This window comes from Rutidosis leptorrhynchoides, chromosome 1 (assembly GCF_046630445.1).
Source record: "Rutidosis leptorrhynchoides isolate AG116_Rl617_1_P2 chromosome 1, CSIRO_AGI_Rlap_v1, whole genome shotgun sequence".
Taxonomy (NCBI): Eukaryota; Viridiplantae; Streptophyta; class Magnoliopsida; order Asterales; family Asteraceae; genus Rutidosis; species Rutidosis leptorrhynchoides.
This window is the reverse complement of record NC_092333.1, coordinates 140695090-140715108: the sequence shown is the minus strand read 5'-3', so window position 1 is coordinate 140715108 and position 20019 is coordinate 140695090. Positions and strand designations below refer to the sequence as shown.

The 20019-nt window shown below is 33.5% G+C and overlaps 1 protein-coding gene across 1 annotated transcript; it reads right to left on the bottom strand.

Annotated features, from left to right (window-relative positions):
- Positions 1 to 1785: 1785 nt before the first annotated feature.
- LOC139889562 (secreted RxLR effector protein 161-like) lies at positions 1786 to 2448 on the bottom strand. The gene has a single exon (XM_071872508.1). The coding sequence runs from the start codon at positions 2446 to 2448 to the stop codon at positions 1786 to 1788; it is 663 nt and encodes a 220-aa protein (XP_071728609.1).
- Positions 2449 to 20019: the final 17571 nt, after the last annotated feature.

Sequence of the window (20019 nt, the reverse complement as noted above, 5' to 3'; positions counted from 1 at the left end):
AGGTGGTCAACCAAAACGCACAAACGTGCCAATTGGACCTATACACAAGTCCATCAATCCACCTATATTTGAAGTGAGCTCTATAACCGAGAACCACTTCACCCGACCCGCCCCATCCGACACATACATATGCATATAGGATATTAACACTCACCTTGAAGTCTTGAAGAATGCTTCCAAGCAATCCGCAACTCGTCAATGGAAAGTACCTATTCCATTATCATAAATTCAACAACACACTTAGATTGGATTTATAAACCAACCCAATTTGCCACTTAGTGCAAATTCGACCCAAATGCACCTCCAAGTACAAACCGCTCCCAAACTAACCAATAATCACTAACACAAGTGATAATGGTCCTAATATGCCAATTAAACTCGAACACAAGTGTTAAACACTTATCGTTCTCAAAATCGCCATTAAACCCTAATTTTGACCCATAAGGTCAAAATCTCACCATTTACAAGTTTTGATACCAAAACATGTTTAACTCGGTTTTATACTTCAACTTAATCCATTTTAAGTTTACAAACCTCAACGAACCGACATTCGGGTTATAATCCTCAACTAACCCTAATTTCGACTCTAGTCAAAGTTAGTCAACCACAAGAACCCTAAAGGTTTCCAAATCATCAATAATCACTAACACTAGTGATTATACACCATTCTCAAGTCTTAAACATGGTTAAATCATTAACCAACCCAAAACTCGCCTTTAACACTTATAAACCCGAATCTTGGTGTTAATCTCCAATTAACAACTAAATGGGTTCCATCTATGAATCATACAATCAAAAGCCCAAAATTTGAATGATGAACACGAAAATGAAATTCGGAGTTAGAGCTTACCACTAGTATCATCGTGTAGCTAAGAACGAGGAGAACAAACTTGTCAACTACGCCAAAGATCGAATCGCGCTTCTTCCTTTCCAAAAATCCCTTTGAAATCAAGTGGGTGTTTGAGTTTGAGAGGAAAAATGAAAAGAAAAGGAAACATAAAATGAGAAATGAAATGAATGGATGAGGTTAAAGCCTCAAATCTGGCTCAAATGTGAAATGACCAAATTGCCCTTGAACCTTATTTAAAATTACAAGAATCTAGTACTAGTTTGCCCGTATCGCCGCGCCGCGGCCTCAAATGTCGCGCCGCGACATTTTCCTAGTTCTGGGATCATTTTTAATCAAGCTTCTGATCTGGATTTCAGTTAAATGCCGCGCTGCGGCCTCCTTTGTCGCGCTACGACGTTCAACGTGGTCGAACACCTTTCCTTGCATACAAGACCTCAACACCCAAACATGTCTCGAACCCTTCATACGCCCATCGTACATACACCATACACCTATAAATCATATACCGGGAAAATGGGGTGTTACAGTAGAATTGATGTAGATAAGCTATTTAAGGATGTTTTCAAATAAATACACCAAATTTTTTTAACGGATTTATCTTTCTTTTCACCACGAGTTAGGTTTCACCGCCATCACCGTTAAATTCGAAATAATTTTACGAACAAAACCCAATAAATTGTATTCGAATCGGACCTTCGATGCACTACCAACGGAGCATTTCTTTTTAGCAATAAATATGAAAGTGACATGAATTTATAGTTTAAGTCCTTAATATATTTATGAACACGCAAATATAACTATTATAATATTAATTATACATGACCCCCCCCCCCCCCCCCCGAATATCATTAGTTTACTGAAATGACTAACAACTTTTATAAAATTAAACTCGCGGATTACACCTTTATTTAAAAAGTAATTGTTCGTATAACAACTTAAATGACTAACAATTTAACAAATGCATCTCTAGGTATGGGTTTTGTGAAAGGATCTGCTACCATATCATGCGTAGATATGTACTCCATACTTACTTCCTTTCTTGCAACCTTGTCCATCACATAATTGTACTTTATGTCTATGTGCTTTGTCATACAATGAAACTTGGGGTCTTTTGAATATGCAATGGCAGCCTCATTATTAGAGTATATCAATGCTCGATCACTGGTATTGCCAACAACCCTTAAACTACTTAAAAAACGATTAAGCCACACAGCTTCTTGTACAGCAGCTGAAAATGCCATATATTCAGCTTCCATTGTAGACAATGCTATACATGATTGTTTCTTGCTACTCCAAGTTATAGCACCTTTGTTTAACAGAAAAACAAAGCCCGAGGTAGATTTTCTTTCATCTATGTCTCTTTCCCAATCAGCATCAGTATAGCCTCTCATTTGCAGATCATTTCCTTCGTAGCACAAAGAGTAATGACCAGTACCCTTAAGATACCTAAGTATCCTTTTCATGGCTTTCCAATGGGTTAAACCTGGATTGGATTGGTATCGCCTTACCATGCCAACAACAAAGCAAATATCCGGTCTCGTACACATCATAGCATACATGAGACTTCCAACCGCACTAGCATAAGGAACATTTTTCATTTTCTGTTTCTCTTATGGAGTTTGTGGACACCCGCTCATGCTCAACGTATCACCAATAGCTAAAGGAGTGTCTATGGGGTTATATTTATGAATGTTAAAACATTCAAGAATCTTGTTGATATAAGTCTCTTGTGAAAGAGCCAACAACTTCCTTGAGTGATCCCTTGAAATCTTAATTCCAAGGATATATTCAGCTTCAGCCATATCCTCCATTTCAAAGTGAGATGATAACCATATTTTAACCTCGAGAACATACTCCTTGTCATTTCCAGCAATCAATATATCATTAATATATAATGACAATATGACTAATTTTCCTTTAGACCTTTTGGTATAAACACAATTATCTTCACTGACCGCATTGAAGCCATGTGACGTGATCACATTGTGAAATTGTATATACCATTGTTTTGATGACTGCTTGAGGCCATATATTGATTTAAGCACTCTACAAACCTTATGTTCTTGGCCTTCTTTGATGAAACCCGTCGGTTGTTCCATATAGATTTCTTTATCTAAATTTCCATTGAGGAAAGCAGTCTTTACATCCATTTGATGTAATTCAAGGTTCATACTTGCCACTATTGCTAGAATCAAATGAATCGATGTGAGTCTTACAACAGGCGAAAACATTTCCTCATAGTCAATCCCTTCTTGTTGATTGTAGCCTTTTGCCACAAGTCGAGATTTGTATCTTTCAATACTACCATCAGCTTTATGCTTTATTTTGAGAATCCACTTACTCCCAATGGATTTTCTTCCTTTTGGAAGCTCAACCAATTCCCAAACATGGTTGGATCTCATTGACTCCATCTCTTCTTCCATTGCTTTGAACCATTTATCCTTTGCAGGAAAAATGAGAGCTTCATTTATATTTCTTGGTTCATCCTCTTCTAGTTGAACCATAAAAGTCTAACCATCTTCAATCTCAAACCGAAGTGGAGGTTTACTTTGAAGACTACTTCGTCGTGGTTGGTTATCCATTAAAACAGATTCTTGGTTTACCAAATTGCTCCCACTTGGATCAGAATTATGTTCGGTGGCAACGGGTTGAGATTCTTCAAAAACATGTTGTTGGATTGCCATATTTCTCCCATTCGGCACATTGCTCCCACTCGGTTCAGAATTATCTTCATTTGCAATAGGGTTGAGGAGTTAAATCCAAAGAAACAAATTCTTCATCTTCACTCCTCAAATCTCTCCCACTCGAATGAGGTAATTCTGTAGTCTCAAATAGAGACCAATCTTTATCAAGATCCCCTTGTTTTGGAAACTCATTTTCTAAAAATGTAACATCTCGATATTCAAATTCAGTTATGCTCCCACTTTTGTGTTCACCTAAGAACACATAACCGTTTGATTGTTCAGAGTATCTAATGAAAACACATTTCTTTTCTCTTGGACCTAATTTTCCATATTTGTGTGAGGAATCCAAAGTATACACTGCACCACCCCAAGGTCTTAACACATTCAAGTCAGATTTGCGACCTGTCCATAAATCATATGGTGTGGAAGTTCCTGATTTTGAAGGCACACGATTAAGTACAAATGTGGCAGTTAACAAAGTGTAACAACCCGACTTTTCCGTTACTATCGTTACTTGTCCGTTAAATATTTAACGGTGATTACTTAGACCTTTATGTGTTTAATGGATTTAAATGCATACTTGATCTTAGTGGATTACTTGAGTTAATATGTTTATATTAATTGACAAACTTGTTTCGAATGACGAAATACCTAGAAAATGACACGATTAAGAAAATCGCCTAGAAAGCTTTTCAGTTACGGAACTCAGAAAAACGATAAAATAATTGTTTTTAATAATTATTGACTTTATGAAAAACATATTTAATTTATTATATATTTAATGATTTAAACTTGGTGGGATGCGTTTTAACGATCGGTTAACGTTCCGGGAACTCGGTACGGTTAACGGCAACTAGAAACGAACCACACTTTGCGTACTAGCAAGCAAAGCATAATTTAATTCAATTTTAATAATTATATTATATAATTATTATGTTTTAAACATGCTTTCAATTTATTAGAATTTATATAGATTAAAAACACGAGAAATTGACGTTTAACGTTCCGATTTGCGTTTTCGGCTAACGACACCTAACTGGCTACACAAGGAATGCATTAACTAGTCAAGACAAGCCCATGGACTCCCTCTTGGACCCTCATGGCCGATATCTTCCTAACCCCACCCATTTATGTGATTAAATTGAGCTCATGTTTCTAACTAGTGATTTAGGCCCTAAACTAATTAAGGAATTAGGTATAAAAAGGCATTTAATCACAACTCTTCCAGCCATAACCCTAAGTCACGAATTTTACAGCCCCAAACCCCCTCCCCAACGTCGACTTCATCATCATCATCATCCTCCATTCAATTTTGATTATTTGCTCTTGCGTTCTACATGAAAGTGATCGTTCTTGTCATTCTCTACGCGCTAGTATAAGTTAATTGGTGTTCAAAGGTATATTTCGCAACCCTAATTTTATTAGATCAATTTTTTATTTAATTTCATAGTGTAATCATGTCTAGTGCTCAATTGATTGTGATTAGAATTGTCGTTAGTCGTTAATTTGCTCGATTGTTGTCGTTGCTATGAATCACGAATTTGTGTGTTATGAATCTGATCAAATTGGTTTATGTACTGATTTTGTATTATATATATATATATATATATATATATATATATATATATATATATATATATATATATATATATATATATATATATATATATATATATATATATATATATATATATATATATATATATAGATCTCAAAAAATTAATAAGTTTGTACTTTGATTTCGCATGTTTTCGTTATCGTATGCTCAAGTTATGATTAAACGAAGTTGTTGTTAGGGTTTTGCATGATGTACGAATTTTCTGGATTATGTGCTTTGTGAATTAGCTATTGAACTGTGTATCATTGTAATCCTTGTTAAAAATCATGCAAGTTAGACTTAAGATTTGCATCAAAAGCTTTTGTAATGCTCTCGGTGTGTTAAAACGAAGATTCATGTTTTATAGTGTGCTGAAACTATTTTCAAAGTGACATGAAATGATCTAGAGTGAACTAGAAATTGATTGAGACTTTGATCTTCTGTAATATGTTATTTTATATGTTTTTTAGTGTATTTCATTTGTATGCTAACTTCTGAAAACGTGTATTGCCATGAGTTATAAGCTTGACCAAATGATATGTCTGTTTGTTGACTAAAACTGAAGTGTCTGTAAAGATTGGCTAATATATACAAATTTGCTAAAGGGATGTCTTTGATTATTTTATCACTAAAACTGTGCGATGTTTTGAAATACCTCCAATTGGCCGTTCATCAAAATCTATTTTCAATATTTTATGAGAAATGTTTTGAAACTGACGCGCGAGTAGAAACTGATTTGGTAATCCGTAACTAGACCTTTTCTGAAACCTAACTTGTAGACATCGTATGAGGCCTTGGCTGGGCTTTTTGGAATTTATTTTGAGTGTAGTTGTGATCTGGAGTTTTCCATATTTTTATGAATTATGTGCTAAGAGTTGTACTCGTGTTTTTCTATGATGCGCGTATTTTAAGAACATGTGATAAGTTGCGAATGTGCAAATTGGTAAACTATGAGCTATAACATGTTATATGACTTAGGTTTGACATGTTGATCATGTTTGCATGACCTACTGATATTTTTTACTTTAGTTGACCACTTTGACCGAGTTGACTTTTGAGTTGACGTTGGTTGACTTTTGTTGACTTGTTTGAACTAGTTGACTTTTAATTGCTTATTGAGTCAGTCTGAGCATTAGAACTTTACGTACACTATGGGTTGATATAGTGTAACCTTTATGTATACTTAAGGTGACCTATTTGACTAGGTTGAGTTATTCGGTCGAGATTGTTCGACTACAGTACGATTTTACTAAGAGATTTCAGTGCTTTTGCTAAGGTGAGTGTACAGTCCCTTTTTCTTTAACATTTTTGGGATGAGATACATGCTGCTTTAGAAACTGTTTCTTAAACTATTTTTACAACTGTTTTACATATTAGGCACGAGTAAGTAAACGATATACATATGAGTTCAGATCAAAAATCCCTTAGCTTGATTATATTAATTACTTTTAGTAAGCTCGACTTATAAAGACGGTACCGTTAGGTTTGACGAACCTCGCCTCAACCTATGAGGTGCTTATTCTGTTGTAACTTTTACACCTAATCAGTGTATGCTTAGAAAGGGTAAAGGGAAGACGTGTAGCGCTTTAGCTATCCGCAGGGTTAAAGCTTTATAATCAAGTGCTCATGATAATGTATACTTTTTAGGATGTTTTTATTTCAGAAATCTCGTGGCCTAACTTACGATGAATGTTACTTAAACTTGATGTTTACAAACTAGAAACTAGACATGGCAATGTCTACCAGCAGTTGAAACAAAAAGAACTTTTTGATGTCCTACTCATTTGAAACTTGACATCCTACAAACAGTTTATTACTTAGCATTTGCTATATGCAAACTTTTGAGATTAAACCTTAGTGGTTTATTCTGATAAACAATTTTGAGAACTGATTTTAGACAAACGATTTATGGAAACTGTTTTATGAAACATACGAGAACTATTTACTCAAACCTGTAGATTCACTCAACTTTATGTTGATCCGTTTTGCATATTTTATCTCAGGTATTAGTTGCTTCCGCCGTAGAACATTGCTGTTATGTAGAAGTCAGGCCGAGCACTGAGACTAGAGTTAACATTCCGTTAATGGATTTTGACGGGGTGTTATACAAAGCATCACCCCAAAAGGTGATAGGTAAATTTGCTTGTTCCATCATTGACCTAACCATTTCAAGACTGGTAAATTTGCTTGTGCCATCGTTTTAAAACTTAGAATGACTGGAAAACTAGTTAAAATTAAGATATCATTGACTTAAAAATGGAATTGGAACCTAGTCTTTGATTTTTCTTATTATGTACGTTTTAATTAAAATGAATATTTTTCGATAAACATGGTCTTAAATCATGACTTAAGGACGTTATAGGCAAAATTTGATGTTTGAAAATATTTAAGGTAATTAAAAATGGTCATTAGGATCATTGTGTGCTTAGAAATCATCTTACTTTGATCAAAATTGCTTATTACGACTAACTCCCTATAATTATTATTTTTAGCATTATTTGTTGCAATCACGGGTACGCTTTGAATTTTGCTTGGAAATAAGTTTATCGTTACTTTAGATTTTGTTTACGGTAATTTTGGCTATAATTGTCGATAACAGTGATATGGAAAATGCCATTTTTAAAGCCCTCATTTCGAAAAATTTTCATAAATTATAAGCAGTTTTCATTTCTAAGTGTTGTAATAAGTCTTATTATTTTGGAACATAACCTACTGATAATGCTAAAAACGAACATATATTTCATAGCATTATCCCTCAAGAAAGACAAGCTTTTAGTTGCAATTGTTCTATTTACAAGTGATATTCGTTTAAATAATAAAAGGTGAAGACAAAAGACAGATTCGACGAATTGAAGACGCAAATGACCAAAAAGCTAAAAAGTATAAAGTACAATCAAAATGGTTCAAATTATTGATGAGGAACGTCTAAAAGTTACAAGAGTACGAGCCGCAAAACGCAAAGTACAAGATATTAAATTGTACGCAAGGACATTCGAAAATTCGGAACCGGGACCAGAGTCAACTCTCAATGCTCGACGCAACGGACTAAAAATTACAAGTCAACTATTCACATGAATATAATATAATATATAATTAATTCTTAAAATTATATATATATTATATTATATATTAAAAACGTCGGCATGCTAGTGAACAAAAGCACTTGGGCTGGATCCAGCTGGCCATGTGATCGCATGGCCTGGAAGAACAAAACCCATGCGATCGCATGGCCCCAAAAGTTGGGTCAGGTCCTATAAATTTCGCATGTTTTGGCCGAATTTCATACATAATTTTCAATCTCTCTCTCTCTCTCTCTCACAGATATATATATATATATATATATATTATAATTTTAATTTTAATTTTAATTTAAGATTAATAATAATAAGGATATGTTAGCGAATGTTGTAAGTGTGTAAGTCGAAATTCTGTCCGTGTAACGCTACACTATTATTAATCATTGTAAGTTATGTTCAACCTTTTTAAATTAATGTCTCTTAGCTAAGTTATTATTATGCTTATTTAAGCCAAAGTAATCGTGATGTTGGGCTAAATATTAAAGACGGGGTAATTGGGCTTTGGACCATAATTGGAGTTTGGACAAAAGAATGACACTTGTGGAAATTAGACTATGGGCTATTAATGGGCTTTATATTTGTTTAATTGCATGATAGTTCGTTAATTTAATATAAAGATTTACAATTGGACGTAATTATAAATAACCATATACACTCGATAGGACACGATGGGCAGGATATTTATAAGTACTAATAATCGTTCATTTAACCGGACACGGGAATGGATTAATAGTCAATGGACTTATTAAAACACGGGTGAATTACATAAAAGGAAAATTGGTGTAATTATAGTTTAAGTCCTGATAATGCTAAAAACGAACATATATTTCATAGCATTATTCCTCAAGAAAGACAAGCTTTTAGTTGCAATTGTTCTATTTACAAGTGATATTCGTTTAAATAATAAAAGGTGAAGACAAAAGACAGATTCGACGAATTGAAGACGCAAACGACCAAAAAGCTCAAAAGTACAAAAGACAATCAAAGAGGTTCCAATTATTGATAAGAAACGTCTCGAAATTACAAGAGTACAAGATTCAAAACGCAAAGTACAAGATATTAAATTGTACGCAAGGACGTTCGAAAATCCGGAACCGGGACCTGAGCCTAGAAGAAACGCCCGACGTAACGGACCAAAAATATCTACTCAACTATGCATATAAATATAATATAATATATAAATAATTATTAAAATTATTTATATATTTATATTATTTATTTATTATGTCGGCAAGCTAGAAAACAAATGATCCTGAGCTGGAAATCACGGCCATGCGAGTCGCATGGCCTAATGCCCAAACTCATGCGACTCGCATGAGTACCTTTTCCAGGCCACCTTCTATTTAAAGCGACTTCGTGATCCGTTTTTAACACACAGAAAATATATCTCTCTCTCTCATATATACGATATATATATATATATATAATTTATATTTTAATTTTAATTTTAATTTTAATTCTAATAATAAGGGTATGTTAGCGAATGTTGTAAGGGTATAAGTCGAAATTCTGTCCGTGTAACGCTACGCTATTTTTAATCATTGTAAGTTATGTTCAACCTTTTTATATTAATGACTCGTAGCTAAGTTATTATTATGCTTATTTAAAACGAAGTAATCATGATGTTGGGCTAATTACTAAAATTGGGTAATTGGGCTTTGTACCATAATTGGGGTTTGGACAAAAGAACGACACTTGTGGAAATTAGACTATGGGCTATTAATGGGCTTTATATTTGTTTAACTAAATGATAGTTTGTTAATGTTAATATAAAGATTTACAATTGGGCGTCCTTATAAATTACCATATACACTCGATCGGACACGATGGGCGGGGTATTTATATGTACGAATAATCGTTCATTTAACCGGACACGGGAATGGATTAATAGCCACTAGAATAATTAAAACAGGGGTGAAATTACATTCAAGGGTAATTGGTGTAATTGTAAACAAAGTAGTAAAACCTTGGTTTACACGCAGTCAATAACCTGGTGTATTCATTAAACAAAGTATTAAAACCTTGTTACAATTCGAATCCCCAATTAGTTGGAATATTTAACTTCGGGTATAAGGATAATTTGACGAGGACACTCGCACTTTATATTTATGACTGATGGACTGTTATGGACAAAAACCAGACGGACATATTAAATAATCCAGGACAAAGGACAATTAACCCATGGGCATAAAACTAAAATCAACACGTCAAACATCATGATTACGGAAGTTTAAATAAGCATAATTCTTTTATTTCATATTTAATTTCCTTTATTTTATATTTAATTGCACTTCTAATTATCGCACTTTTATTTATTGTTATTTAATCGCACTTTTAATTATCGTAAGTTTATTTTATCGCACTTTTATTATTCGCAATTTCATTATCGTTATTTACTTTACGCTTTAATTTAAGTCTTGTATTTATTTTATATTTTACATTAGGTTTTAACTGCGACTAAAGTTTTAAAATCGACAAACCGGTCATTAAACGGTAAAAACCCCCCTTTATAATAATAATATTACTTATATATATGTTTGTATTTTTATAAAAGTAAACTAATATAGCGTTGAGCTTTGTTTAAAGATTTCCCTGTGGAACGAACCGGACTTACTAAAAACTACACTACTGTACGATTAGGTACACTGCCTATAAGTGTTGTAGCAAGGTTTAAGTATATCCATTCTATAAATAAATAAATATCTTGTGTAAAATTGTATCGTATTTAATAGTGTTTTCTACTAAAATTAATAAACTATTTTATATACACCTCGCAAAACATCAAGTATTTTTGGCGCCGCTGCCGGGGAGCACTAAAACGCTATATTTTTAATTTATATTTGCAAAAATATAAAAAAAAAAAAAAACGTAAAAAAAAAAAGCAAAAAAAAAAAAAAAAACGTTTAAAAAAAAACGTAAAAAAAAAAAACGTAAAAAAAAAACAAAAACAAAAAACGTATCTAAAAAAAAAAATATATTTTTAAAAAAAAATATTTTTTTTAAGATTTTGTCTATAAAAAAAATTTTTTTTTTTAGTTTTATTACCTTTAGATTTTTAGACTATATTCGCAACTTTTAGTATTAAGTATAGTTTTTGCCTTAGTATTTATTTTTACTTCTAGAATTTTTAGGCTTTGCCGTAAAATCCCTTAAGTGCTTTTTCTTTAGACTAAGATTTAGGTACCTTAAAATTTTGCGACGCTATTTTTCGTGCTACTTTCTTATTTTTATTTATCTTTCGACGCCGTTTACCTATGTATCAATTACAATTCCAATTAGTGATCTCTATTTGTAGTTTTAATTTTAAGATAGTGATAGTTATAAGGTTGGATTAACCGCGTGTTTACAAACCACTTTTCGTCTTTTTCATTTTTCGACACTTTTCGACGCGCAATCTTTTTCTCTCTTATTTCTCGCCATTCTAGTTTTTAGGACTTAGAATTTTTTCTACTTCTTCTCTAAATTTCTTAAAATTACGAAAATTTATTTTAAGTGGTTAAATTGATAGACATCAAAATTTTCTGGTTCGTAGTAATAGTTGGATTTGTACGTGGACCGGGTTATTGGAGCCAAACAGTCCTCAATTATATTGAGACCAAACGAATCCTGCCCCTCTGCTGCATCTTTTGGCTATTCGAAACGTGGGCAAAATCAGAAAAGTCTATTGATTGGATAACTTATTATAATTTTTCTTTCCTTTTAAAAACTAATAGGATATTCAGTGAATGCACCGAGCAAGACGTTCACCACCTTTTGTACGTTCACCACCTGTAACTAGATCAAGACATTTAGCAAATATAACCGCCGTTGATTTTTCTTTAGAATCGTCATCTAGTCAACCAAGTACTTCAGTTCAAATTTCCGATAATCCATTTTTTGAACCCAACCTCACAATTGAGAATCCAGAGAATATTCAGGAACGGTTCATAGATCCTGAACCATTAAACTTTCCTCCGGAACCACCAATCATTCAAACAGATATTGTTGAGGAACGAACCATTAAATCAGAATCATCTAGTGATACCGATTCAACAAATTCAATTATGGAGAATCTGGAACCTTTAAGTATGGAAGACCGAATGAGAGCTAAACGCACTGGCCAAGGTCACGCAATTACTCATCCAGACATTAATGCGCCAGATTATGAAATCAAAGGACAAATTTTACACATGGTGACTAATCAATGCCAATTTAGTGGTGCGCCGAAGGAAGATCCAAATGAACATCTACGTACCTTTAATAGGATCTGCACACTATTTAAAATCCGAGAAGTGGAGGATGAACAGATATATCTCATGTTATTTCCCTGGACTTTAAAGGGAGAAGCCAAAGATTGGTTGGAATCGTTACCTGAAGGGGCGATTGATACATGGGATGTTTTAGTTGACAAATTTCTTAAACAATTCTTTCCTGCATCTAAAGCCGTAAGACTTCAAGCAGAAATTGTTACGTTCACACAGAAACCAAATGAAACTCTATATGAGGCGTGGACAAGATATGGAAAGTTGTTAAGAGGATGTCCGCAACATGGTTTAGACACCTGTCAAATAGTACAAATATTCTACCAAGGATGCGACATCACTACAAGGAAAGACATAGATATAGCAGCTGGTGGTTCTATTATGAAGAAAACCGAAACTGATGCTTACAAAATTATTGATAACACTGCTTCCCACTCACATGAGTGGCACTAAGAAAAAGATATTGTTAGATCATCTAAAGCAGCTAGAGCCGATTCTAGCCATGACTTAGATTCCATTTCCGCAAAGATAGATGCTGTGGAGAGACGAATGGAAAAGATGACTAAAGATATTCACTCAATACGAATTAGTTGTGAGCAGTGTGGAGGACCACATTTGACAAAAGATTGTCTCAGTATTGAATTAACAATGGAACAAAGAGAGAATATTTCATACATAAACCAAAGGCCTGGAAATAATTATCAGAATAATTATCAACCGCCAAGACCGATTTACAATCAAAACCAGAATTATAACCGAAATATTCCATACAACAACCAACAAGGTCCTAGCAATCAACAAGTATCCAATAATACTTATAATCAGCAAAGACCTAATTTTCAAAACAAACCACCACAACAAACTGATGATAAAAAGCCGAATTTAGAAGATATGATGACGAAGCTAGTTGAAACTCAAACACAGTTTTTCACATCTCAAAAACAAACCAATGAACAAAATGCTCAAGCATTTAGAAATCAACAAGCTTCTATTCAAAATCTGGAACAAGAAGTCAGTAACCTAGCAAGGTTAATAGGTGAAAGAAAACCGGGAAGTCTACCTAGCGATACAAATGCTAACCCCCGGAATGAAACAGCTAAAGCTATTACCACAAGAAGTGGTACAACACTTAAACCACCTGAAATACCTGTAACTTCTGATGAAACCATTCCTACTCCACAAGAACCACAACCTGATCAAGATAAGGAAAAAGAACCGGTAGTTGAAAAGATTAATGAAGATAACACAGCTAAGGCTAAACCTTATGTTAAACCATACCAACCACCACTTCCTTACCCAAGTAAAATGAAGAAAGAGAAACTTGAAGCCGAGCAATCCAAATTCTTGGATATGTTTAAACAGATAAATGTAAATCTTCCTTTCATTGATGTGATTTCAGGAATGCCTAGATATGCTAAATTCTTGAAAGATCTAATCTCAAATAGAAAGAAAATGGAAGAACTCTCGGCTGTTACTATGAATGCTAATTGTTCAGCAGTGCTGTTGAATAAGATACCAGAAAAATTATCTGATCCAGGAAGTTTCACAATTCCATGTTTTCTGGGTAGTCTTAGTTCAATAGAAGCATTGGCAGACTTAGGTGCTAGTATAAATCTAATGCCGTATTCACTATACGCTAAACTAGACCTTGGAGAATTGAAACCAACCAGAATAAGCATACAACTAGCCGATAGATCAATAAAATATCCTAGAGGGATAATGGAGAACATGCTAGTTAAAGTTGGTACTTTAGTATTTCCAGTAGATTTTGTTGTTTTGGACATGGAAGAAGATTCTCAAGTTCCTCTCATATTAGGAAGACCATTTTTAAACACGGCTAAAGCAATGATAGACGTGTTCGGTAAGAAACTGACCCTAAGTATAGAGGATGAGAGTGTTACCTTTTCAGTTGATAGAGCAATGCAACAACCACAATCTGCAGATGATACATGTTATTATATTCAAACTATAGATGCACATGCAGAATTATTAGAAGAATTTCCAGAATTACAAGGAACAGGAGAATGTTCTTTAGGAGAAGGTAATGAACCAATTGATGAAGCTGAAATGTTAGCTACACTTATAGCTAATGGATATGAACCAACAACAGAAGAAATTCAAATGCTAAAAGAAGAAGACAGATATCGATATAAATCATCGATAGAAGAACCTCCGAAATTAGAGTTAAAGCCACTTCCAAACCATTTGGAATACGCTTATTTACATGGTGAATCTGAATTACCTGTAATAATATCGTCTTCTCTTACTGAAAATGAAAAATCACAACTCATTTCTGTGTTGAAAGCTCATAAACCAGCCATTGCATGGAAGATTCATGATATTAAAGGAATAAGTCCTTCGTATTGTACACATAAAATCCTTATGGAAGAAGGTCATAAAACGTATGTGCAACGCCAACGAAGACTAAATCCTAATATGCAAGATGTAGTTAAGAAAGAGATTATTAAACTGCTAGATGCAGGTTTGATATATCCAATTTCTGATAGTCCATGGGTAAGCCCAGTTCAATGCGTACCTAAGAAGGGTGGCATGACTGTCATTACAAATGAGAAAAATGAGCTTATTCCTACTAGGACTGTAACAGGATGGCGTGTATGTATTGATTATAGAAAATTAAATGACGCCACCAGAAAAGATCACTTTCCCTTACCTTTCATTGATCAAATGTTGGAAAGATTAGCCGGAAATAGTTACTATTGTTTTCTAGATGGATTTTCCGGATATTTTCAAATTCCAATAGCACCCGAGGACCAAGAGAAAACCACATTCACGTGCCCTTATGGTACTTTTGCTTACAAACGCATGCCATTTGGACTTTGCAACGCCCCTGCAACCTTTCAAAGGTGTATGATGGCGATTTTTCACGACATGGTAGAAGAATGCATGGAAGTATTCATGGATGACTTTTCAGTCTTCGGTGATACATTTAAATCATGTCTAGTTAATCTGGAACGAATGCTAATTAGATGCGAAAAATCAAATCTAGTACTTAATTGGGAGAAATGCCATTTCATGGTTAAAGAAGGCATCGTTCTTGGACATAAAATTTCAAAAGAAGGAATTGAAGTGGATAGAGCTAAAGTAGATGTAATTGCTAAACTTCCACATCCCACCAATGTTAGAGGAGTTAGGAGTTTTCTAGGGCATGCCGGTTTTTACCGACGTTTCATAAAAGATTTTTCTAAAATTGCCACTCCTATGAATAAACTCCTAGAAAAGGATGCGCCATTCATCTTTTCAGATGAGTGTATCAAATCTTTTAATATTCTTAAAGAGAAACTCACTAATGCGCCGATCATGATAACACCAAATTGGAATCTACCATTTGAACTAATGTGCGATGCAAGTGATTTTGCAATGGGAGCCGTTTTAGGACAAAGGATTGAAAAACGATTTCAACCTATATATTATGCTAGTAAGACGTTACAAGGAGCACAAACAAACTATACAACTACGGAAAAAGAACTCCTTGCTATTGTCGTTGCTTTTGACAAATTTCGATCATATCTCGTTCTAGCAAAAACGGTGGTCTATACAGACCATTCTGCTCTTAGATACCTATTTTCAAAACAAGATGCTAAACCAAGATTAATCCGTTGGATCTTACTCTTACAAGAGTTTAATATTGAAATCCGAGATAAAAGAGGAGCAGAAAATCTCGCCGCTGATCATCTTTCTCGTCTTGAAAATCCCGAATTAGAAGTTCTAAATGAATCAGCCATACAAGACAACTTTCCTGATGAATATCTATTGAAGATAGATTATAAAGAAATTCCATGGTTTGCAGACTATGCAAACTACTTAGTTTGTGGATTCCTTGAAAAAGGATTATCATACCAAAGACGAAAGAAATTCTTCAGTGATATAAAACACTATTTCTGGGAAGATCCACATTTGTTTAAAAGTTGTCCCGATGGAATAATACGCCGATGTGTATTTGGAGATGAAGCTAGTAAAATTTTAAACCATTGTCACACAGGACCAACAGGAGGGCATTATGGGCCTCAACTAACAGCAAGAAAAGTTTATGAAGCTGGATTCTATTGGCCTACAATTTACAAAGACGCACACCTTCTTTGCAAATCCTGTGATGCATGTCAAAGGGCCGGAAAAATAAGTCAACGTGATGAAATGCCACAAAATGTCATCCAAGTATGTGAAGTATTTGACATTTGGGGTATTGACTTTATGGCTCCATTTCCAAAATCTCATAATAATCTATATATACTCGTAGCCATTGATTATGTATCTAAATGGGCGGAAGCACAAGCTCTCCCAACTAACGATGCACGAGTTGTAGTCAACTTTTTAAAACGTCTTTTTGCAAGGTTTGGAACACCGAAAGCTTTAATAAGTGATCGGGGTACTCATTTCTGTAATAATCAACTTGAGAAAGTTCTTAAAAGATATGGAGTAACTCATAAAATCTCCACCGCATATCATCCACAAACAAGTGGACAAGTTGAAAATACCAACCGAGCTTTAAAACGTATTCTAGAGAAAACCGTAGGATCAAATCCGAATGAATGGTCCATTAAATTGGAGGATGCACTCTGGGCTTTTAGAACAGCCTACAAAACTCCAATTGGAACCACACCTTTTAGACTTGTTTATGGAAAAGCATGTCATCTTCCAGTAGAAATTGAACACAAAGCATTTTGGGCTTTGAAAACATGTAATCTTGATTTACATGAAGCCGGACGTCTACGATTAAGTCAACTAAACGAATTAGAAGAATTAAGACATGAAGCATACGATAATTCGTTAATCTATAAAGAAAGAACGAAGAAATGGCATGATAAAAGAATCAGAAGTTCAAAAGAATTTAAAGAAGGAGACAAAGTTCTTCTTTTCAATTCACGATTCAAGCTATTTCCTGGAAAATTGAAATCAAGATGGTCTGGACCATTCATAGTCAAAAGAGTTTTCCCATACGAAACGATAGAATTAATAAATTCAAATGGGATTGAATTTAAAGTTAATGGTCACAGAGTTAAACATTATATACATGGTCCGATGGAAGTCGACAACGAAGTTAATCACAATTTCGACACCACAGCTAACTAAGTGTGGGGAGAATCAAGTCTTTAAAGGATAATATGTATTTCTGTTAGAGTTAGATTGTCTGTTTTCGTGTAGTTCTCGAAAATGGAACCCGAATGGTCTTTCCCTAGCAGACCCTAAAGAACTAGTCTTCTCCCCCCATTCTGAATTTTTATTTTTTTTAGGTTTTTAAGAAATGAAGACTGCCTGTGAACTAAACCATGGTCTAATGCTACACGCTTTGATCACTAAACGTAATAATGACATACTACCGAGTGAAATAGTATCAGTAATCAGAGAAAGAATGGACGGAGTTAGAAAAGAATCCAGATGCGAAGATAATAAGTTAAAATTTGGTAAAGGAAAATCAAAATCCGCAGCGAAAAGAAGAGCACGACACCTAGAACGATGTCACAAATGCGGAAAATGGTCACATGGAGGTAAATGTTCAAATAATCAAACCTATTCAAATACCGAATTTGTTACTTTATGCAGAGACGGACCGTTCATATGTTTAGAAGAAAAGACACTGAATGCTCGAGGTTACGCCTATGTAGCCATGGAAAACCAATTAAACCGACTATCTTATGAATGGGATAGATCATATAACTAAGAAATCTATTTCACAGGTATGTCTGTACAGTTTTTTTATTTTTATTTTTATTTTTAACCTTTTGATAATAAACGCTAATTTGTTCGCTAAAAAGTATTAAATTGGTATTGAATAAAATTAGGTTTGGCGACCGAAATTATTGATATCATTCAAAAATTTATTACATCACTGCGAAATTTAACGTTTATTCTTAAGGTATAAATATCTTTAATCAATCAACCCAAAATATTTCAAAAATTCGTCATGAGTTAAATTAGGTCTTGGAACCGAAATTACTTTACCGAAAAGAGGGGCGCATATTTTTGATAATATTTGATAGATTAAAGTGGGATAAAAAGACAAAAAGATTTTTAATTTTATTTTTACCATGTTTTTAAAATTAATATAAATCTTAAATTAATATTGTAATTTTTGTAAAAACAATATATTTAAAATTGTAAATATTTGAAAAATTAATATAAGTTTGATATGAATTTATGAATTTTTAAATTAATATTGGTGTGAACTTTTAATTTTTAAAATATGAATTTTTAATTTTATGCATTTCAAATTTTAAGTTTGGTGTGATTTTTTTAATATTAATTTTGAATTTTATATTTATGTTGTGTGAATTTAAAAACAAAAATTTACTTTATCTCATTAAGTTAAAAATATGATTTTTAAAATTCGTCGTAAGTTGAAGACTAGGTCTTTGAACCGAAATTGCTTTACCCAAGGGAGGGACGAGAAATTTTATTATCATTATTTTTAATCTTATTGAATTAAAGTATGCCAAAAACATTAAAAAACCCAAAAATCTTTACTTTTAAAAACAGCGCTTTGATTTGACAAATTTTAAAATTTTGTCGAGGGACAGACTAGGACAACGATCCGAAACGCCCTCGCTCCTAAAGGAAACCAAATTTTTAAAATTTAAATAATTATAAATTTTATAAAGTATAAGGTTTTATAAAAAAAAAAAAAAAAAAAAAAAAAAGCTGAAAACACTGTAGCCGGCACCCCATGCGATCGCATGGGGTTTGCACTTGGAACCCATGCGATCGCATGGGGACCAAATGCTGGTCAGGAACAAAAACAGCAGAGTCTGCTTCTACACCACAACACACACACATACCCGAAAATACTCCCAAATATTCACCAAATTTCACCAAAATTCACCGTAATTCGTCATTTTTCTTGCTCTAATCATGCCTAGATTCTCATTCCTCAGCAAATTGGTAAAAATTACACCCCTAAACTCTATAAATTCCTAGTTTTTGTGATAATTACCAATTTTTTACCTAATGCAATTTTGTTAATTTCTAGTGTAATTAGTGATAAATTGTTAGTATTTTATGCATGTATAACCTAGATTGATGCTATTTAACATGATTTGAAGCCAAAAACTTCAAAATTTTTAGAAATCTAGGGTTTGTGTTCTTGAGCAATTTGGGGCTTTTTGATATAAACAGGTTATGGCCGATTTTTGTCATGAATTATTGCCAAATTGAGTAGTGTAACATGTTTAGATAGTTAAATGATCAAAACAATGATCCTAAACATGATTTTTGGAGATTAAAGTGGACTTTTTAAGTCCAAAATTCATGAACTTGATTAATTTGATATATTTGCCATTTGAGACTTGTTAAATTATTAGTAATGAATATTTTGACATGTTATTTGAGTTAAATGCTTATGAATTTTGTATACATTTTCATATGTGCTTATTTGAAAAATGTAGAATTGTGAAAAATTGTGAAAATGTGTATAAGTTTAATTTTGATTTAACATGTTATAGTGATTGTTTTAAGTTGTTATTTTGCTAACACTAATGCATATTTGGATGCACAATTTTTGTGTTTAATGTGTTTTACAGAGAGCCGATACTGGAGGTTCAGGAGCATCATCATCTAG

What these genes read in the sequence shown, in the direction of transcription:
- LOC139889562 (XM_071872508.1), bottom strand. Translation starts at nt 2,448, where the DNA reads ATGAAAAATGTTCCTTATGCTAGTGCGGTTGGAAGTCTCATGTATGCT.